Source organism: Mytilus trossulus, chromosome 2, assembly GCF_036588685.1.
Source record: "Mytilus trossulus isolate FHL-02 chromosome 2, PNRI_Mtr1.1.1.hap1, whole genome shotgun sequence".
NCBI lineage: Eukaryota > Metazoa > Mollusca > Bivalvia > Mytilida > Mytilidae > Mytilus > Mytilus trossulus.
Window position 1 is genome coordinate 97831654 of NC_086374.1, and position 23665 is coordinate 97855318.

At 30.6% G+C, this 23665-nt stretch overlaps 2 protein-coding genes across 13 annotated transcripts in view; one reads left to right on the top strand and one right to left on the bottom strand.

The window, feature by feature from the left end:
• Nucleotides 1-2438, bottom strand: part of LOC134708490 (extended synaptotagmin-2-like) — a 42534-nt gene extending 40096 nt beyond the window's left edge. For all 5 annotated transcript variants that reach the window (XM_063569064.1, XM_063569062.1, XM_063569063.1 and 2 more), the window contains exon 1: nt 2064-2438. In XM_063569064.1, the coding sequence (XP_063425134.1) occupies nt 2064-2357 (294 nt within the window). In that variant the 5' untranslated portion in view covers nt 2358-2438. The remainder of the gene's footprint in view (nt 1-2063) is intronic.
• Nucleotides 2439-2845: 407 nt separating this feature from the next.
• Nucleotides 2846-23665, top strand: part of LOC134708492 (cytoplasmic dynein 2 intermediate chain 1-like) — a 44429-nt gene continuing 23609 nt past the window's right edge. For 3 of the 8 annotated variants that reach the window (XM_063569065.1, XM_063569066.1, XM_063569067.1), the window contains exons 1-18: nt 2846-2959; nt 4981-5031; nt 5687-5786; nt 6205-6293; nt 7084-7137; nt 7402-7458; nt 9906-10229; nt 10858-10917; nt 11269-11334; nt 12450-12557; nt 15039-15134; nt 15494-15544; nt 17284-17337; nt 18772-18870; nt 19343-19606; nt 20896-21007; nt 21471-21571; nt 22006-22126. In XM_063569065.1, coding sequence (XP_063425135.1) covers nt 2945-2959; nt 4981-5031; nt 5687-5786; nt 6205-6293; nt 7084-7137; nt 7402-7458; nt 9906-10229; nt 10858-10917; nt 11269-11334; nt 12450-12557; nt 15039-15134; nt 15494-15544; nt 17284-17337; nt 18772-18870; nt 19343-19606; nt 20896-21007; nt 21471-21571; nt 22006-22126 — 1822 coding nt within the window. In that variant the 5' untranslated portion in view covers nt 2846-2944. Of the gene's footprint in view, nt 2960-4980; nt 5032-5686; nt 5787-6204; nt 6294-7083; nt 7138-7401; nt 7459-9905; nt 10230-10857; nt 10918-11268; nt 11335-12449; nt 12558-15038; nt 15135-15493; nt 15545-16762; nt 16784-17283; nt 17338-18771; nt 18871-19342; nt 19607-20895; nt 21008-21470; nt 21572-22005; nt 22127-23665 lie in introns of all 8 variants that reach the window. The other 5 variants (XM_063569070.1, XM_063569073.1, XM_063569068.1 and 2 more) reach the window with 4 other exon arrangements.

A 23665-nucleotide genomic window follows, 5' to 3' on the forward strand; every position in this document is an offset into this window, starting at 1 on the left:
GGATCCGTAGGGGGTCAGTAGCAACCATATAACTTATAATATCAACTTGTTTGAGGTTTATTTTGATCATATTTTTAAAACGAATTCAATCCTCAACTTTTATATTTCATATTTTTGTTGTACAAAAATGTATTTAAAATATATATAACATGTTTATTATATAGATTGCAATAAAACATAAAAGAGAACATTTTAATTACACACTGTTGAAAAGCTATGTCAAGTTATAATTCTTGTAACTAGTATTATGTCGTTAGCCCACACTTATTATATGCATTTTTTAGGTGTTACCCAATTTTAAGTGGCTCATCGGTGATCTGTCTTATTCGTGTACACTATAATGTCAAAGAAGTCACTGTTATATCTAATATTGTTATATCTAATATAAATGTTTTTCTACACCTACACATGACACTTCTCAATTATTTATTTATTCCCATACATTTTCTGATATACCCGAGTAGAATTTTTCATTCATGTTGATGTTTTAACAACATATTAATGTACATTGTACAATAACATTTATCGAATACATAATTACTCATGCGTGCCTCAAGGTTAAGAAACATTTTACACATTACTGATCAGAATAAACACATGATAAATAAACATGTACAAAGTATTCAAATTTAAAATATGCAAACTAGTACATCGGAATATATTTTTCAAAGCTCAAAATCAGTCTTCAGAAAATAAACTACATGTATTTCACAGTTACTAAAAACCTCTCAAATTTTGTGGAAGAATTTATAAGAGTACTACATGTACATGTATAACATTTGTAATCAGAAAATAATAGTAGTGTAATTTCATGCTACTTCAAACACTCAAAAAATGAATAAAAAAGAGAATTGAATTAGTACATAAATCAATAATTGATTTATTGGTGGTCGATTAACATGACACAGTAACTCAGTATGAGTATACTCAACTCAACATCAATGAACATAAAACAGTCAGCTGCTTCTACATCTACAGATAATTAAAGAAGGTGTGGTATGATTGCTTTAATAATCAAAATTAAACTATACCAGGTTTATAGGTAGTTCTTATTTGAAAGCTATATATATATCATTTGTACATGTATATCGATTCATGTATATAGATCATAGTTTATGCTTCAACTAAAGACAAATTTAGCCAATAGGATTGAATCCTATCAAAAGTTTAATATAGTTTTTTTTTTTTTAAATTTGTGTCTTCTAACATGTCTAACTTGATTAAATACTTTCAAGTTCATGTTTTAGAATTGATCAAATAGAAACTATATATATCGTCCTGAACATGGCATGATCATCATGGACATTAAGCAACAAACAATCAATCTATCATTTGCATTTCAGGCACAAAAATCAGAAAAAATGAAGCAAGAATATATATGTGCCTTAGCCTCCCTAACATTAATGATGACTGTGATGAGGACTGACCAATTATAACATGGTCATGCCCAGGTGTGGTCATCCAGGGTTTGAACAAAAAGAGTATGACCCCAAGGAAGCCAACATACAGAAGAATACTTGCAAAATCTCTATGCATTTATCATACATTGTACACACGTATGTAGCTCCATGAGGGGATACATTTAATAATACAATGCATCATAAATAAAATGTGGCCCTATACTGAAGTTTTAGAGAAGCAGTGCTATTTTCAAATATCATGGGAACATGAATGCATTATATTAGAGCTCACTGCTATCATGATGCCACTGCACCTGTAACATGTGTATTGTAAATAGCAGGGTGTAACACTGTAAGGACTAAGGTGCAAATGTAAAAGGGGGTTAATACACCTTATCGCTATATGTCCGCCATTACTAGGTATCACACAGGTTCCCGTAAATTTTTTAAGTCATAAAACAAAATATCTGACGCCACAATGGAAAAGTGTTTGTAGCATGCATCAAAAGTTCAAGCGGCCGGGTCAGGCGGGATTAGCGATAAGGTGCTGAGCAATAAACAAAATCTACATGTGTATCAAATGATTTTGGGTCAATGGACCCAGGGCCAATAGAGAAAAATCCTTCCAGATCACTGAATGGACCCGGATTCTGCGCAACTTACCCATGATGGCAAATCCTCAACAGTTGCCAAAATAACTTCTTTCTCATTTTCTGCAATCTGCTGCATCATCTTCATCCTTCGATGTCTCTGCTTGACATGTCTTTCTTTCCATAAATACAACACTAATCCAAGTAGCAACCAACTTGGGCTGAATCTTGTCCATCCAACAAGCCATACTGCTAAAGTAACTCCTGCAAGTTTGAAATACTTTGTCACTAAATATAGAAGCTGAGTCTCATCTGATGCTGTTTTCTTCTTCAACTTTTTGGGAGACTCTTTATTTGCATCTGCCATTTTGATACAACACTATATAATGACGAATCATCAACCAATGTAATTGATGTGTAAAAATATACTGACTAATGTTATTTTTATTGCTAAACCTGTAGCAGACAGCACTTGTTGTACCTGAGAACAAATGGACTAATCCATAGGGAACTTACCTGTCAACTATGATTAAGTTTGTATGTTAGATATTTTATTATTGATTTAAATTTTATTGTAAATAGAGGAAATTATAATTGAATTAATTTTCTCTTAAGTTGTTCTAATTTCTTCATCTATAAACTGGAATATTACTTTTCATATGCAAATTAATTAGAAGTTCACCCCTTTTACAAAATAAACTATTCCAATAATTGTGTTACGGTTGTTGCAAATATTTTTTAGATGCAAATTGTTTAAAAAGTACCAAATTTAAAGATTTTTTAAACCTTTAACAGAATGATTAATAATTCTATAGTTTGATAAGAGAACATTATATATGTCATTAACATTTACGACCCATTTACGTAAATACCAAAGCTTTGAAAATGGCGGCGTTAGTGATGAAAAAGTTTCTGTAAAGTTTTGATTAATTTTGCTTAGATAGATACACTCAAATGCCTGTCGAAAAAGTAAGAGTATAGCACTTTCAAACCTTTTTGATAATAACAGAAAAAGAGCACGTATTACATTGTCATTAATTGAAAAATAAGACCTTTTCATCTCTAGTTAACGATTTCGGCCAAGTTGTAAAATAAAAACCAGCTGATTTGTGATTTCTATTTATAGTTTGTATCTGTATTTCCCACTTCTGTATGTGGATGGGTACATCACAGATTCCTTTTGGCTATTGTGTGATGGGTTGGTCTGTGCATAAGTAAGTCGCGCTTCCTGAAGAGTGCAGATTTGAACTCCTGGGTTTTAGTGATGCACACTACCGAATCCTCTATAGGAGGTTCTAATCTATCGCAGCGCGCAAATATAGAGTTTTTGTCTAGTCAGATTTACTGTTTGGAACTATGACCGCTCGTTTGTTGTTACAGACTTGTTTGTCTATAATGTTCTTGGTTAGGCAGCAACCATTTGATTTTTCGGGGGGGGGGGGGGGGGGGCTATGGTTTTTTTTCTGGACAAATAATTTTTTTTCCCTGCGGCAAAAAACAATCTATTTTTTTAGCGACAAGTCGAAAACAATTTTTTTCTTTCAATTTTAGCATTACATATAGTAGACCGAATAATCTGTCTCTAGTGTGGGTTCATATGTCATTCCATATTTTCTTTTCATCATTTGGCTATTTTTTTTTTTTTTTTTTTTTTTTTTGTGTCCACACAGACATGGAATGACAAATGAACCCACACTAGAGACAGATTATTCGGTCTATACATATAGTGGCAGCTGAGTGTGAAACAAACTTATTTTTCTCTCCAAAAACTTACAAAGTAATGCATTTTTTTTGCCTACGATGTTTGGGTCCGTGGAATTTAATAATATCATCTGGTGGAAGCACTGGTATTTTCCCCTCAACCACTTTGAAAAAGAAGATCAGTCGTTGTTGTTGTCGTCTTGACGAAAGCTGAAGCTCTGATAGCATTTTGGTCATACATCCTTCATCCATTGATTTGTAGTCTTTTGTAATAAATCTATTTAATATCATAATTGTCATTCTATATGATAGCATAGAAATAATTTATGTTTCTTAAGTTCATAATCTTGATTCCTGTACGACCATCTAATTAAATTTCCCAAATATTTTGTGCAGTATAAAATCAAATCAAACTTTTTCACCCGTTTGCTCAACATGTGTTGGAAAAAAGGATGCATACATGTACATGTTTGTCACATGGTAATAGGATGTCACATGACAGATTCTTCCCAGAACTGGCCTATTGTACCAGTAAAGGGTCATTCGATCTCACAAGTTGAAAATAAACACTATCATGACTATCATGACTATAGCTAAAACGAAAAATAATACCAGCAAGCAAAACAATATACATGTAACTATCAGTATGTAGCTATAAATGTTTATTGAAGGTATAAACTGAAACAAAATGTTACTTTAGTTGTATATTTAAATATGAATTTTTAATTATAAACATGATAAATAAGATATACAAATGTATACATATACACATAAGCCTTTATATTTAACACTAAAAAACCAAGCATTCATTACATTGTAGAGCAAATAAGCACTTTTCTCTCAATCTTTCCACTTCTCCCTGTCAGCTGCAATAAGAAATATTACGTCTTCCTATGATTCTGAAGACATGTGACCCCTTAATATTAAAGTTGAAAGTAAACTATTCAGTTTAGAATACATAAAAAACATTTAATAGATACAGATTGTAAAAACATGAAAAAAAAACCAATTTATTTTTTACTTACTGTTTTCTTTGATCTGCTGCATGAATTTATTTAACTTGTTTAATATGGTACATTATACATATACATATATATATGGAATGTAACAAGGTTGATAATGGGTATGTAATGGTTAATTGCACAAAGTTTAATTGTCTATATTTGTATTCTTCTTGATCATAAAAAGACATAAAGAAGTATGTGTTTATGACTATTTAGTAAAACTACAGAGCCATTTAAAAAGCTCAAAGTTACTAATAATATATAATGATAAATCATTTTTTTCAGAAGTCTAAAGAAGATACATGGACACCTAGTGAATTGAAGAAAGCAATGGGGGTAACTTTATTTAATCAGTTGATATCTTATTTTTTATTGATTCATTAATTTTGATGAATTTTGCATATCTAGATTTATATATTATTGACCAGTATTTTGTTTGGGTTATAATGTGTATTTAATTCCTAGATACATCTTTCATAATATTTATATTAGTAGAAGGATATTGCCAATATTTTCCTGAACGAATTAGATCTTAAAATGCATTTACACAAAAAATATGGTTAAAAAAGATTTAATATTACAGTTTGAAAGCTGTCAACTGATGAACAGTGACTAAAGTTTTGCCTATCTAGATTTATATATTATTGATTGTATTTATTGGTTTTAGAATTAATATTACTATGTTAATTTGCTCAGACTAGCCTACAAAATTGAAGTCATGATATGAAGTTATAAACAGATACAATTTTCTTTGAAAGTCTTGGTGGTGTTCATGTTGTTGGTTTAAAAGCATGAAAAAACATTTACATGAAAAGTTGATACATTTATCATTTTTTTAGGGTGCAATTTTAAAGATACATGTATGATTGTTTTCTGCAATAATATAAAATTCAACAAAATTTGGTATTCCTGTTCATTGGTAGTTATAGAAAATGTGTTGATATTTAGTAAAACTATTCCTGTTGAACATATTTTAAATTAAACATTGTAGAAAGATACCCTAAGGAGGGAGAGAGAAGAAAGGAAAAAGGAAAGACTCAGAGATGATCAAAATGGTGAGGAGAAACACAGAAGAAGAAAGGATGAAGATGGTATGTTATCTGAAAATCCTATTAGGTTAAAAGAGTAACTTTACCATCATCAACAAATTTAAATGAAAATTGTTTCTTCTAACCATGAGTTCATGGAAAATCCTATCTAGATGCAAAAAAGAAGTTTTTGATAGTAATCTTACCAGGAGGGAGCAATAAAGAGTAAAATTGCAAAATAATTGAACTTGCTTGTTTTTTACATCATATTTATAATTTATCATATCTAAAATTGAGAATAGAAATGGGGAATGTGTTAAAGAGACAACAACCAGACGTTACCTGACCATAGAACAGACAACTGAAGCGAGAAATTCCCGCACCCGGAGGCGCCCTTCACCTGCCCCTAAACAAATATATATACTAGGTCAGTGGTAATGCCATACTAAACTCCTAATGAATGTTCTCTCTTCTTTTTTAGAAACCAAAGAAAGACGACACCATAGGGATGATGATGATAGAAAACGTCATAAAGAGAAAGATCGTCACCATAGAAACGAAGATGATGAGGTATGGTTTTTATGTGACAACAGTATTAGATAAGATATAAGTACAAAATAAGTTGATTTAATAAATGTTACTCTAATATTAAAAACATACTATTTAGTCATTTTTAGACAAGTAGTTTTATTTATTGGATACCAGTTTAACGTAATCAAATTACAAATTTTAATACATTTACGCATGAACAACAAGTCCTTTCTTATAAATATAGATATAGGAAGATGCGGTGTGAGTGCCAATGAGACAACTCTCCATCCAAATAACAATTTAAAAAGTAAACCATTATAGGCAAAAGTAAGGCCTTCAACACGGAGCCTTGGCTCACACCGAACAACAAGCTATAAAGGGCCCCAAAATTACTAGTGTAAAACCATTCAAATATGTTAGTTTTCCTCATTAACTCTCCAATTGTCAAATTGTTTAATAGTTTGGTAAGTAGGGTTGGTTTTGTTTGAATTTTTTTTCTCAATAAAAATGTCTGAATATAGAAAGCTGGAGATACTAACTGTAAATTTAGAAAAATAAATGTCTAGAGTTATAAAGTGCCTTCACTTGGTTCAATATGAAAACACAAAGATATTTTATGATTGCCAATGAGAAAATTATGTATTTTTAATGAATTAGCCCTAAAATTAAGGATGTTGGTTAACAAACTGATAAAATCAATAGATCTGATTGAATCTAACATAGTTACTGAAGTACTTATTTAGTGTAGTCAAATTTGTAAAATTTAATTGATAATGCATGTATTTCCATGCAGATTCTGTATAAATATGTTTAACTTTTGTTGTGGCAGGGTCGTCGTAGGAGAAGGGACAGAGACTCTCCTGATAGAATTGAAACCACAGAGGTAAAAAAAATGCATGAAGAAGTTTGCTTTTAGCAATTAGTATTTTCTGAGACATCATCAGCGGAATCAGGTTGTTTAAAGCTTTTGATATACATGTAACTATTGTATAAGAGGGGTAGTAATTTTCTTCAAACAAAGTTGCTAATTTTCTAATAAAAAGAATTTTATTGCTTTTCACATTTTTTCTGCTCTATTAAGGCTGTCTTTGTAAAGTTAAGCCATTGGAATGTTTATTTCATGTTTCAAATATTCTTATAATTCTAGGAGGATAGAGAACGACAGAGACGAGAAAGGAGAGAAAAACGGGAAGGAAAATCTAAGGTTGAACATATGTTTTGTTATGATTGCATTTTCTCTTTTTATTAGCTCACCTGGCCCAAAGGGCCAAGTGAGCTTTTCCCATCACTTTGCGTCCGTCATCCTTCGTCGTTAACTTTAACGACAATCTTCTCCTGAAACTACTGGGCCAAACCTAACCAAACTTGGCCACAATCATCATTGGGGTATCTAGTTTAAAAAATGTGTCTGGTGACCCGGTCAACCAACCACAATGGCTGCCACAGCTAAAAATAGAACATAGGGGTAAAATACAGTTTTTGGCTTATAACTAAAAAACCAAAGCATTTAGAGCAAATATGATATGTAGTAAAATTGTTTATCAGGTCAAGATCTATCTGCCCTGACATTTTCAGATGAATCGGACAACTCGTTGTTGGGTTGCTGCCCCTGAATTGGTAATTTTAAGGAAATTTTGCTGTTTTTGGTTATTATCATGAATATTATTATAGATAGAGATAAATTGTAACAGCCATAATGTTCAGCAAAGTAAGATTTACAAATAAGTCAACATGACCAAAACTTTAGGAGTTATTGCCCTTTATAGTCAATTTTTAACCATTCCCAAATCTTCTCCTCTGAAACAAGTGGTCCAAATTAATCAAAACTTGGCCAAAATCATCTTTGTGGTATCTTGTTTAAAAAAGGTGTGGCGTGACCCGGCCAACCCACCAAGATGGCCGCCATGGCTAAAAATAGAAAAGGGGGAAAATGCAGTTTTTGGCTTATAACTCACTAACCAAAGCATTGAGAGCAAATCTGAATGGGTTAAAATTGTTCATCAGGTCAAGTTATATCTGCCCTGAAATTTTCAGATGAATTGGACAACCCGTTCTTGGGTTGCTGCCCTGAACTGGTAATTTTAAGGAAATTTTGCTTTTTTTTGTTATTATCTTGAATATTATTATAGATAGAGATAAACTGTAAAAAACATTAAATGTTTACAAAGTAAGATCTACAAATAAATCAACATGACCGAAATGGTCAGTTGACCCCTGAGGAGTTATTGCCCTTTATAGTCAAGTTTTAACCATTTTTTCGTAAATTATAGTAATCTTTTACAAAAATCTTCTCCTCTGAAACTACTGGGCCAAGTTAATTATAGATAGAGATAATTGTAAGCAGCTAGAATGTTCAGTAAATTAAGATGTACAAACACATCACCATCACCAAAACACAATTTTGTCATGAATCCATCTGCGTTCTTTGTTTAATATTCACATAGATCAAGGTGAGCGACACAGGCTCTTTAGAGCCTTTAGTTGTTGATCTTCTATCATAGTGCTATCATTAGACTAACTCTATCACAGTTTTTGGCTTGCATAACAAGACTAATGCATGCTATTTTTGATGATATTTGGTATGTAGTTGTATAAGCATTGGCACATATCATATCTATTCACATTATTTGGCTTGTCCTATCAGTCATTGTCTTTTGACTGAATCTTTTTCATGAGTTCAAATGTTTGAGTGAAAGGAAAGTCAATGGTTTTCATTGGCACATCATATTTCCACATAGGTTATTTGGCCTTGCATATAAGACTTAAATTTTATGCATACTTTTAACATGTTAAAGTATTGCCATTTCAATTTCAAAATTTGTATGTTACCATAAAAATTACTGACCGTCCTTCCCTATGTCCTTATCATCCTACTCAGTTGAACTGTAATACTTGTATCACAGCTTTGAGACTAGAGCAGGCATTATCACAGATGTCACAATGTGTGAGGAGACATTATCAATCTTGCTTTCATCAAGCACAAAACTGTCTTATTGAGGGTTAAAAAGACTAGTAATAGAACAATAAACAGATAAGGGTGATTCCAGAAAAAAATGTATGGGGGGAGTTGGAAGCACATTGTATTAATAATACATGGGTGATGGTTATCAGAGCAACTTTTCACACTATAATGCACTATAATTCTCAATTACAATTGTCTTGGTGGCGGGTGCTGACAAAAACTGCTTTTTACCCCTTACTGCCTAATACATATCAACCATCACATACATTAAACTATAAATGAAAATACAAAAATTGGAGAATAAAATGATAGAAACATCTTACCCTAAAACTCTGTCCCCAACATTGCCTAAGAAAAAGAAGATTATCAAAAAAAATATTCTGAAGTGCATGTGTAATTGTTTTTAGGATTCTTTTGTGCACAGAATTTGGTCAAATTATGAAAGGAAGTTATTTTATGAATTTTTTTTTTTCAATATACATTCTTTGATACACAAGGTGTAATTATGTATCCATTGTAGACATTGACTACTATACACAAAGGAATATCCATTTTATTGCTGATCTAGATTTTGAAAATTGTATAATGGAAAAACAAACTTTTGCACTTATTCATGTTGTATACTATATTTATTTTAAGACATTCATGTTGTATACTATATTTATTTTAAGACATGTTTTAATTACTAGGGAGATGATGATAGAAAAAGGAAAGATGATGATGATTCTAAAAGAAGAAGACACAAAGAAGAAGATAGAGAGAGGAGTAATAAAGATGAAGACAGAAGAAAACATAGAGATGATGATGAAAAACGAAGGCACAGAGATGATGATGGAAGAAGGAGAGACAAGGATGAAGAGAAAAGACGACACAGAGGTGATGATGATAGAGAAAAGAGAAGACACAGAGACGATGATGATAGAGAGAAAAGACGACATCGAGATGAAGATGGAGATAGAAGGGGACATAGAGGCGAAGATGATAGAGAGAAAAGAAAACATCACAGAGATGAAGTAAAATCAATATAAGATTATTTTTTTTAGAGTTTTTTTTTTTTTTTTAGAGGATTACTCTATATGATATAAAAAAGGATGTGGTATGATTGCCAATGAGACAACTCTTCACAAGAAACCAAAAGACACAGACTTTTACAACTATAGGTCACTGTACAGCCTTAAACAATAAGAAAAGCCCTTACAGCATTGTTAGCTATAAAAGGCCCTGAAATGACATATGTAAACAATTCAAAAGAGAAAACTAATTGCCTAACTGATATAAATAAGAACAACAAAAAACTAATATGTAACACAGCAACATACAACAACCACTGAATTACAGGCGCAAACTTGGGACAGGCACATACATACAGAATGTGGCGAGGTTAAACATGTTATCGGGATCCCAACCTTCCTCCTAACCTGGGACATTGGTGCAACAGTTCAACTTAAGAACCAACTATCAAAATCAGTTGAAAAAGACTTAACTCATCAGATCAATACAGTAGACTAAAATTTGTAATTTTTTTATCAGAGAAGAATTTTGAATGTTTGGTTCATTTTTGCAGAATTGGCATTTGTTTATTCATTGTCTTATATCTTATTTTCATTCATGATAAGTTCATAAAAATTCTTCTTGCAATAGGATGAGAGAGATAGAAGAAAAGAAAAGAAAGACCGAGATCGACACAAAGAATCAGAAGAAGTAAGTTATACAAGTGAAACATACTTTATATCTGTATCTTGGAATGTTTCAATTGAATGTGAAATAACTGGTTCTTATTTGTGTGGGAAATCATAGTGATTGAATAAAGTTGTCAAAAACACTTAAAATTATACCACATCTTGTATTTAAATGTTCAACATCTATTAAAGAGTTATAATTTATTTTTTAAACATTTTTAAAGCCCTTCCTTTTAAAGATTTATAGAACTCAATAAGATTACAGCAAGGGTTTGTAACAGCTCCATATTCTTTATACAGATATCAGAATTTTCAAGTGTTTTGCCACAAAACAAACTACATATATTTATGCATAACTTGTATCATGCAATAGGGAAGTAAAAAACATCGTCACCATAGAGATGAAGAGAATGAGGAAATGGAAACTGAACTTGATGAGGTCAACATTATTTGTGTGCTGACAGTTTTTCATTTTAACTTATTTTTTGTTTCTAACCTGAAAAGAATTGTGTTGATGTAAAATATTTTCACTAGAATTAAAAGCAATTTTTATAAATTTCAGTAAGTAGATGTTCATAGATTTAATTCTTAGATATGAAATAAAATTTATACTGGTAAACATATTTAATGAAATTATTTTATCAATTAAGCTCATGGATTTTCCATAAGATATATTTGTCATGTCATTTTATGAAAAAAATAACTGAATAATACTGATTGTATGTCAGAATAACACATATATTTTGACAACACTGAGAAGTGTGTCTATATCAGCTATATTTCATACTTAAAAGTTTGAATCTTCAATATCTATTGTATTGTGATTTTTTTTTTAAATAAATATGAGCAAATGTTTTAAGGCATTATAGATATTCTAGAAAACTGGATTCATTATTATTTTTGTGGTCCAATTTTTTGTTGGATTTCGTGATTTTATTTTCTGTTTACCAATTTAGATTTTCAAAGTGCAAATCATCTGATGTTTCTTTATGTTTTAACATTTTTTTTGTTAATTTTCAATGAGAATATTTTACAGCCACTTTTCATTCATTTCTCCAGAAGCTCTAACTTGATTTTAAATTCACATACTCAGCTTGTTTATTGTCCACAGACATTCATACCTACATTGTATTTAACAAAATGTCAATTCTTCTTACCACTTCAAACAATCATACTTAGTTTTGCTTATGTTTGGTGTTGAAATTAATACACTTATTCTTCTAAGAGGGGGTAATAAGTAATTTCATATTAAAAAAAAATCTTTCCAAAAAGGTCTGTGTTTTCCTATGAATAAAGATAAACGTTTACAGATTAAGAGTTATAGTTTTTAAGCTTTGAAACCTTATTTCTTTTCTCATAGATTTATTTTAGTAATGAGAGAATTTTTATAATGTGTGCTATTTTTTGGTGTTTTTTTTTAATTATGTACTATTATATTTTAAACAGATAGTCATTTTAGTTTTAACCTATTATAATGAGTTTTGTTGTCATCTGTATCAGAATATTGATAATGAATTGTAATTCCAAATGGAAGATTATTTTAAATCTTTTCAGGATGAGAGAGAGAGGCAACGGAGAGAAAGAAGAGATAAAAAAGAAGGGAGAGACAGAAAAGATGGAGATAGAGAAAAGGATGAAAGGGATAAAAGATCAAAAGAAGAGGTAGATTATTCAAATTCATCGAAATGATATTTTGGGGACTTAGACAACTAGAGTACGAATGGTATTATTTGAAAATATGTCCTTGAAATTACGGCTACTAGTATGTTCATAGTTACATTTATTGGTTTTGCAAGAAAGGTATTTCTATGTGTCAGGTCAATTAGATTTAAGTAATGTATTTATAGTTTATTTTCATCATGCTTTCGGATTGTATAAAAGTTGGAAAGTTTTTAAAAATTATACATTCTAATAATGAATATATTATTTGCATTACTTGAAAAATAAGCAACCTTCAAACAGCCTTGTGTAATTCACATGAAACGGCAGCAGTTTAGAATTATATAAGCTATCACCCTAATTTCAGAGAGGAAACACAGCTAAATCCAGAGTAAGTCTACTTTGATGAAAGTTTCAAGTTGATACTGCATGATTAAACTTCATGCAATTTTTCCTTCACCTCATATTAAGTTGAAAGGGGTGTTGTTTTATTACAGTAGAGCTCAAAACAAATCTACTTTGAAATCAGATAAAAAAAAAATGATTAAAGAATTTTTTTACATCTGATTTCAATTATGACTAAATGCATAACTGTAAAAGAACTTTTCTTCTTGTTTATCTTATCATATTTTATGGTCTGTTGGTTTGAAATTGACAGATTTGAGATAAACACATTCAAACTTTATTAATAGTCAAAAAAAGTCTTTTGTCCTATACTAAATTTGTATATTTCAATAGATTCACAAATTCCATTTAAATTTGTACCACAGAAAAGTTCAGCTCCCCAAGTAAATATTTAGTGAAAGAAATTAAGGATCAGCTTGAAACTTTTCATTGAATAAATATTGTGTGTTCCAACTTCCCAGAAATTCTATGGTTATGGATGCAACCCTCTTTTAATATACTTGTTTTATTGAGTAATCATCACCTATTCCATAAAGTAATATTCATTTTCAAGAAAATTTGAGGATGATTGTTATGAAACACAAAAATATTTTGGTTCAGATTAATAATCTGTTAATTCAAATCATACACACACTTGCACATGCACCTAGATTCTTTGTTTAGACCATAAATAGATTTATAATTTATCTGATTTTATAAGATTTCAAGCAATTGCAAACAAATTTCCCTTACATTGGCCTAAGGAATGAAGTACATTTGACTGTCATTGACCCTTGTACTATAAACCTATTTCTTTCAGATCATTAACACTTTTGAAACAGATAAACTTTATGAAACTGTAAGAGATATTTTCATGCTCAATGCTTGTTTTAATTTTTCATGAAATGACAAAGTGTAAAAATCAGTTGCTTAAGGTGGTACCTAACACTACAGGGAGATAACTCTGTAAAATCAGCAGAACATTTTGATTACGTTGTGTTGTTAAAGGGAATATGAAGCTTCTCAATGATCAAAATAAGTGTTTGTCAAACTGCTATACAACCAGTGTAATTTTTCTGACAAAACGGTTGGTTCAAAATTTTTGAAATTTTTATATTTTTGTTAAACTTACTTAATCCTCTTCTTGTTCTTGAACACATAAGGCATCAACAAGGGACATTTTTGTTAAAAGGTCAAAGTAAATACTTTGTCAAAATTTTAAGAAAATTAAACGAACCAAATTAATTTTAGTTAAGATGTTAGGAACCACCTTAATATTTATATTATGTTTTAACAAAAAATAACAAACCTTCTGTAAAGAACATAAAAAATGTGCAATTCCATGTGAAAAAAAACCATCAATTTCATTTGTTAGGATGTTTTGATAATTTGTCTGTATTCTGGTTATGGTACTTTTCAATGGTCATTCTAATATTGGTCACGGTGGTTATGGTTTATTCCTGTAACATTGAAGGTTATAGTTTTAGTAATGGGGAAGGTTACAGATCTGTTATGTTATGTTGATGGTTATGGTTTATCATTGTAAATAACTTTCTATTGGGTTGTAGGGTTAATTAACTTACTTTCAAGTTAACAAAAAAACAACAATATTTTTAGTGTATTAAAGACTAGCTATAGTGGAAAAAATCTCACTGAAAAAAGCTTATATAACTTCAGTGATACCTGATTAGATTACTTTAGAACAAATAAATAATATGATAACCCAAAACTGCTTCAATACTAATAGTTGATCAATGAAATCTACATGTTTCATAGGAATTTTTTTCACAGCAATTTAAAAGATTTACTTTCAAGTATATTAAAAGGATTTACTGTGGTGTCCTTTTTTTTAGATAGAAGAATTCAGCACTATTTTTACGTAGACTGACTCAATCATTTAATTTATAGACATAGCTTTTCATAGATTAGAACTGTTTCTCTGATTAAGTCAAGTTTTCCTTAAAAAATCCCAGGTCACAGGGTTAAATATTTTGTAGGGTCATACCTTAATTATTGCATGTATAACTAGAAGTACTTCTTTACAAAGTTTGAAAAACATTGAAATAAGAAAAAAACTTTATCTTCTATTTTTAATTTTAGGATGTGAGAACCAAATCTGCAGTGAATGGCAGATCAAAACCAAAGGAGGAAGATGAGGAAGAAAATGAATATGGAGGTTATGAGGATGATTTTGAGGTACTGTTTTAAAATTACTAATTACATTTAGAGTACTAATTATTTGGTTGATTAGGGTAAAGCATGTATATAAGTGTTGTACAAAATGCAAAATTTGTTAAAACCAGAATGACTATGAAATTTATGCCGCTTACATTCAAGTGAGAGGTTAGTTAGCTATAAAACCAGGTGTAATCCACCATTTTCTTCATAAGAAAATGTCTGTAAGAAGTCAAAAATATGACGTTTATTTTCCATTTGTTTAAGTTTTTGATTCTGCCATTTGAATATTGTCTTTCTGTTTTTAATTTTCCTCAGTTTGATATTTTTGTAATTTTACTTTTTTGAAACTTAAGAATAATAAAATTGAGTTTTTGCAGGACTATGATGATGACTTTGAAGAAGAAGAGGATGAGGAGCCACCAAAGAAGGTTTGCATTTTATTCTTTTAAGACCTTGTATCTGTCAGTAGGTGTTGTAAAATTGTTCATGTATTATGTGACTTTCTAAAACTCACTTTATTAAGATTTAAAATTTTAATTAAATGTAAATTATTTCCGTTGTTGGAGAGTATACTAGTATAATGCTGGTTTGCTGCAGTGCAGATTATGGTAGAAGAAAAAATTCCACTGAAATTATTATATAGATGTAATTTTTAAATCAAAAGTTAATCTAGAACCACTATGAAGAAAATGTAATTCTTTAACAATGAGATAATCACTTGTAAAGCAAATCTATGCCTTTAACAAGGGAGATATCCACTTGTAAAGCAAATCTACGTCTTTAACAAGGGAGATAATCACTTGTAAAGCAAATCTACACCTTTAACAAGGGAGATATCCACTTGTAAAGCACATCTACTTCTTCACAAGGGAGATAATCAATTTCAAATTTTAATTTTAGAGAAATATAACTGCTTCTGGTTATGAGTTTCTTGAAAGGGCCATATGACTAAAATGATACTACTCTATAACCTCATTTTATGTATTAATGTATTTTAACAATTACAATTACTTACACTAAACTATTTCAAAATGTTGAAAATAACATTTAAATACAATGAAACTAACTTTAGTTTGTAGAATTCTATCTTTTGGAGAAATTGTATGTGTATGATTCTATCATTGTTTGAAATAGATCTCCCCATGCAAGATTCTTGATCAGATATGCTTGAGAATGAAATTTTAGAAAGTAAATAAATGAAGCAAAAAAAGGATAAAATCAACTAAGGATCTACTAGAACTATTCTGTTTAATCTCTGTTTCTATATATGCCAATAAGACTAGATATTAACGTGAAACATAGAGAGGAACATATATTTTAACACCCTTTACTTTAATTGGTTATAAATATCCCCAAGAATGCTAGATTACAATTTGAAAATTGAACACTTATCAAAAAGAAATCCATCAAAAAGAGAAAATAGAAAATTGGTCTGAAAAACAGTTTAGTGGAATATTTTCCTTCATCCATTGATTGTCAAATTACTAGAAATTGACATGAATTTAATTTCTGATTTTTGTTATTTTTCATTAAAAAAAAAACTTCTGTCCAACCTCAACCTTGTATATATGATACTTATTCTCTTGTGATAACAGAATGAAAGAAACCCAGGGTAACTTGTTTGTTTTTTCATTATTTTATATTAGAGACCAGAATATGATCATAGCGTAAGTTGCCACACAAATCTTTTTCAAAAATTTTAATTCAGCTTTTCCTTTCTTTAAAATTTTATTATGTATTGCTGTTTTACATTTTTAGAGTAGAATTTTGAGGAATTTGCTTCTATTGCAATGCAACTGCAGTTTCAGGCTATTAAAACAAATAGTGTGTTTGAGGCATTCAAAAGCAAAATAACAATATATGCTAGTTTGATAGTTTGAATGATATTTTAAAGCTACTTTTCAGACTTTTTGCCAATGATATTTAAAAGCTACTATAGACTCTTTGCCAATATTATGGATGAGAGAAAGTCATCTAACACACAAGCATCAATTGTAATAGATAAACCCTTTTGAGTGTTATTTCTTCTTCAAAATATTGCATCGTCCTGAACATGCATGAAATATTTCCCACTGGACGATATGCAGCCAACAATTAATCAATCAAAATATTGCAAAATTGCTAAATGTGTATGCCTCTGTTTAAAAGTATTGACATTTATTTGTAGACAAACTTGTCATCTATAACTCCTAGACAACCTCGACATGGACTACAATATTCTGTAAATATCTTTGTGTCTCAATAATGTGCAATGAAGTGTCCCATTATTGCACAAATTCCTTACTTTAATGTTTTTTGTGTGTGTCGACAAAAATCCCCAACACAATCGGTTCTGAAGGTACAAATATAGAAAAAATGTTTTTATTGCACATAGTGAATTTTATTGCAACATATAATTCCTTATTGCACATATTTATCCTGCATGGCAATTTAGATTAGATCACAAAATTTATTTATCAAATTTCATTAGGATCTGTGTAATTTACATTAAAAACTTGATTCAGAAAAAAATTGCATGTAAGAAGAAAATAGGTATTTATGACTTTCGGCACATTATTCAAAATGTGTTCCTGTTACAAAATATATTAATAAAATTGTGAGTTTCTGATACTAACTGGTATTGTACAAGTATATGTTTAGACAATACCAAGGAACGGTATATCATTGTGCATCAATCTACATGTATGCTGAGGTGAAATATGAACAATATCAATATGATGAAGAGAAAAAAACATGGGCAAAATACTTGCTTTCAACAACGTACAAAAGGTGTATTTTTTTGCAATTTGGTATAATAAAATCTTATTCAAACAGTTGATAATCTTTGGTTCATTTTCATTGCAATTACACTTCTTTTTTTGGTGCAAAAATATAATACACATATGGCTGGTTTTAAAATTTGCAAATTTTCACTTTATAATCAATATCCTAATTTATAGGATAAACTGGGTATACATTGAGCATGCATATATATTTTAATTTAGGAAGTACACAATGTAGTCCATTTCTTGAAATGTTTTTGAACACACAAAAAATAGAAGTACATTGTACACATATTGCTATAAATGCTTGTGTACTTTATTACAATAATATTGAATAAATATGAAATGTGAGATACATGTTAATAAGACAGCAAAGAACAAAACTAAAATTCTATGTTTGCCCTTAGACAAGTATTTATTCCATATGTTGATTTAATAAAGCACTTTATTTATTAAGTTATTTGATTAATGCAATATATAATTTGATTTTTCTTATTAGCTATTATTAACAAAGTCAAAAACTTTGGAGAAAATGCTGCAAGCAAAAGAATAAAAACTGATGAAAGCACTTGTCTACCGTTATATGTCATAAAGACAATCAAAACCATTTTTTTTTAACATGTGAATGGATAGTTCAGAAAATGACTCTACATACTTGTGAATTATGTTGTGCAACCTCAGTCTTCTGAAAACTGATAGCTAGACAAAACAGAATGTCCCCCAAAAATATTTTTTTTATCATTAAGCGACACTATTTCTGATCCATTGTATTTTGTTTCATCAATAGAGAGATGTGATAAAATTGCCAATGAAACATCTATCAGAAAACTGAAAGAAAATGATGTAATAAAGGGAGGCTATTGACTTTTTCAAATAAATGCAATCTATTTCAGGATGACGAGATGAATGATGTTTTACGAGCTTTAGATGAAGAAAATGATAGATTGTATAAAGATTCCTCAAAACAGGACAAATATGACAAAAATGACTCGGTAATTATGTAATCAGTAATGATGTGAGAAACATACAGAAAAAGTAATATTAAAAATATTTTGTTTCTTATTGATATTTAGAAATGTATTTATGAATTAGGCACATCTATCTCACAGATACCTAAAGCTAGAGACATTTTGAATTATTTGAAAGATGGTGAAAAGATAGAACTATGGTTGATGGAACATAGGACAGAAAGTCACAGACAAAAAGTCACAAAAGAAAACACATTTTGAAAATATTTTTGTATTTTTTTGAAGTTTTATATATGAAGCAACTTTGTTATTAAAAATGTCCTGTGACTCTCTGTCCGTTTACAGGTTGATACTTTTCTGGGATTAAATGTGAAAAGAGCCTACTTAAAAATCTCAAAGCAACCTCCAAGAATGCTCCAAGCTTCCTCATAAGAATAAATCTATAATCCCTTAGGTAATTGCTTTACCTTATTAATGACAATATATTATTTTGTAGCCTGATGATAGAGGTAGAGGATATAGGGACAGCAGTCCAGATGAACCTGCCCCTAGGACACGTCCAAAAAGCAGTGCTATCAACTTCTTATCGGCAAAGAGACAGGTCATGACCCAGAAAACCTATGGAAAGACATCCAAACGAGCTCGAGACCTGTTAGAAATGATAGAGTTAGACACAGTTACATTTGATATAATGGATCTGCCTCCAGTCAAGGAATATGAGTTGTATATTAGAAGTTATGGTAGATCTGACACAAGACAGGTACAGTTTTAATCAAACACTAGTGTAGGATTAGCCACAATAGGTGTATCAGGGTGCAGGATTTTCTTACTGTGTTATAGACCCTTTGATGGCCTTCCGCTGTTATGTCCTCTTTGGTCTGGATGTTGTCTCTTTGACAGATTTCCCATTTCCAATCTTGATTTTATTAGATTAATCAATATTGAACATACTGTGGATTCATTAATTTTCGTGGATTGAGGAAAACTTTCATTTCCTTGGATATTTGATTTCCCTTGTTTTGTCAATCTCTGCATACTAAGTCTTGAGAAAATTTGTAATTTGTTGAACATTTCATTTTAAATTTGTGATATACCTGTGCCCAAGATGTACCCACAAAAGCCACAAAAATTGGTATCAAACGAATAGTAATGAATCCACATCAAGCAAATAGATAATTTCAAAACTAGGTTTGATATTTGATACATTTATTTGGTAATTTTAGTCCTGAGTTTATCATTTGAGTTTTGAATTCAGTTAAACATCAAATAAATTTTGAGAAAATGCAACTATAAATATAATATGTTTTTTACTTTGATGGTTGTAAATTTAATTTCATTTAAATCAAACATGACTTTGGTAGATCAAGACTGCAAACTTAATATGTTTGTTGTTATTTTCCACACACAAAAAAAGCTTTAGCATTATCACATAAAATACTCCTTATCTCTCTCTTGCACAACTACCTGAAACTGAAAGTGTTTGCTGATGTTTTTTCAACATGTCAGTTTTATTCTTGAACTATATCCTAATCATTTTAAATATTGTTCAAGTATTGAAATCTATATTCTTTGTTTAAACAGAATTACTTTTCCTGCAATCCATCTGTACAAGTTTACTTTAAAAATATGACATTTTCTTACACATGCATGCAATCTTAAAAGTAAAATACTAAAGATCATGAGACTGAAATTAGTTAAAAAAGATATAGGAAGATGTGGTATGAGTGCCAATGAGACAACTCTCCATCCAAGTAACAGTTTATAAAAGTAAACCATTATAGGTCAAAGTATGACCTTTAACACTTAGCCTTAGCTCTCACCTAACAGCAAGCTATAAAGGGCCCAAAACATTTCTAGTGTAAACCCGTTCAAATGGGAAAACCAAAATCTATATAAAAACAAGAAACAAGAAACACTTATGAACCACATAAACAGACAACAACCATTGAACATCAGCTTCCTGACTTAGGACAGGTGCAAACAATTGCTGAAAAATATATAATGTTAGCTGTAAAAGTATATATAATGTTTATTGTAACATGATTGTAGGCCTACGTACAGACCAATGATGATGCTATAGACCGTGATATACAAACAGAAGAGATTGATATGAGAAATAAGTGGACACAGCATCCTCCTGAAGACTTTGCTGGATCTGGCAGTAAGTGGGACTATTGTTTAATGCGACTGATATAAATTACCAAAAATAAATATTATGGCTTTCCTTCCCTAAATGATTAGAGCATTAATGTAAACAGTATTATGTTGTACCAATTTTCACGATACATATTTAATTGTGAGAACAGATTACCTCAAAACATACCTGCCAACCCTCCTGTTTAGAGTAGGAGTCTTGCACACAAACAACTAAATTTCAGAACTCTCTAGCTTTCCCCCAAAAATATTAAGTTAAATACAGTTTTTTCTCCAACTCTGAAAATTGATACCCACACAAAAATAAAAAATAAATGAATCCCTAGAAATCAAAAGTCATCATCTGACAAAACATCAAATTAATATAAAAATGAAACAAAGAATGAAAGTATCTTAAAATCATTTTTAAGTTTAATGCCATTTTACATTTTTTTTGGTATTTTAGTAAATAATAATTAAATACTTTGTAGGAGGGGATGGTGAAAAAGACTTTGAAGATGAGGAACAGTCACAACAGAATAAACAACAAGACTTAGGACGTCTTTCTAAGTTCATACAACAGGCGGGACAGGTAAAATACTTCTTTTTTGCTATTGAGTGGGTTTTATACCTTTATATATAAAACATGGCAAAAAAGTTAGTAAGCTGCAACTGACTTGTCATGTCCTGTGCAAGGGTATGTTTTGGACCAAACAAAATTAAAAGATATATATACATATGAAACATTAGAGGAAATAGTTCAATTATTTCATGGGTAAATAAGGGAATAATACACACAAAAATAACCAGAATTTTGACAATTTATCAGACCATACCAACCATGTCATTGAATCCATGATTTGTCGGTATTAGCAGTAAAACATGGTTTTTGACATATATATATACACAAATTGAGGAGCCGGGGATTGTTTATGTGAGCTCAGTCAACGATAGTCTTATTTTGGCTGTGGTTGCTTTATCAATCGGTGTTTCTAATTTAATATTTTTTTGTATCTTTATTTGCAGGTAGTTTCTATATTACTAGACGAAGAGAGATCTCAGGAAACAACAGAATTAAGATCAAATAAGTCAAGTATTAGTATGAGTGAAGGTTATGCAGAGCTGTCTAAGTTGGGCATACTACAAGGTATTTAATATTTACAGTTTATCTAACCAGTGGTACTTATAAACAATCATCATTAGTAATAGAGAACCATAATGGAACGCGAAAATAAAATGTTTTATCTAGACAAAATAAATTCCACAATATTTTCATCACCATGGCTTACTGTAACCTGTTGGCTTTAATTCAGAATGAACATGTCCAATTCTATCAGAGTTTTGACCCCTATTTCACAGTTAACTGAACATAAAAAATGATAAGACAAGTATGGCCTTTTTGTCAAGCCTGCGACTTTTGTCGCAGAAAGCTCGACATAGGGATAGTGATCAGGCGGCGGTGGTGTTAGCTCAATTATTAAAAGCTTTATATTTTAGAAGGTGGGAGGGAGACCTTGATGCTTCATACTTTGTATATGGATGCCTCATGTTACGAATTTTCCATCAGTCACATGTCCAATGTCCTTGACCTCATTTTCATGGTTTAGTGACTACTTGAAAAAAAAGTTCAGATTTTTTGTAATGTTAAATTCTCTCTTATTATAAGTAATAGGATAACTATATTTGGTATGTGTATACCTTGCAAGGTCCTCTTGCTCGTCAAACAGTTTCCACTTGATCTCGACCTCATTTCATGGATCAGTGAACAAGGTTAAGTTTTGGTGGTCAAGTCCATATCTGAGATACTATAAGCAATAGGTCTAGTATATTTGGTGTATGGAAGCACTGTAAGGTGTACATGTCCAACTGGCAGGTGTCATCTGACCTTGACTTCATTTTCATGGTTCAGTGGTTACAGTTAAGTTTTTGTGTTGTGGTCTGTTTTTCTTATACTATATGCAATAGGTCTTCTATATTTTGTGTATGGAATGGTTGTAAGGTGTACAGGTCTCTGGCAGGTGTCATATGACCTTGACCTCATTTTCATGGTTCAGTGGTCAAAGTTAAGTTTTTGAGTTTTGGCCTTTTTTCTAATACTAAATATGCAATCGGTCAACTATATTTGGTGTATGGAAATATTTCATGATCTGCATGTCAGTCGCGCAGGTTTTATTTGACCTTGACCTCATTTTTTACGGTTCATTGCTCAGTGTTAAGCTTTTGTGTTTTGGTCTGTTTTTCTTAAACTATAAGCAATAGGTCAATTTTATTTGTTGTATGGAAGAATTCTTAGCTGTACATGCCTACCTGGCATCGTTCATCTGGCCTTGACCTCATTTTCATGGTTCAAAGGTCAATGTTTAGTTTTCTTGGTTTATGTTAAGTTTATGTGACAGTTGTAATAAAGCTTTATTATTAGGACTATCAACATAATATCAATGATCAGTAAAGAAGGCGAGACATTTCAGTGTGTGCACTCATGTTTTTTTCTATGGACAAGTTCTTGTTTATTCCAGATATACAACTTGGTTCTTGAAGATTTAGGAAGTAACTTAAGGTCAAGTTACAGTAAATGGGCTATGTCACAGATTTTAGTAAAATTTGCATACAACTCTGGCTCGATGAACTCCAAATAAAAATCGAAAAAATAATGCATTTATCTCATTTATCATTTAAATTATTACTG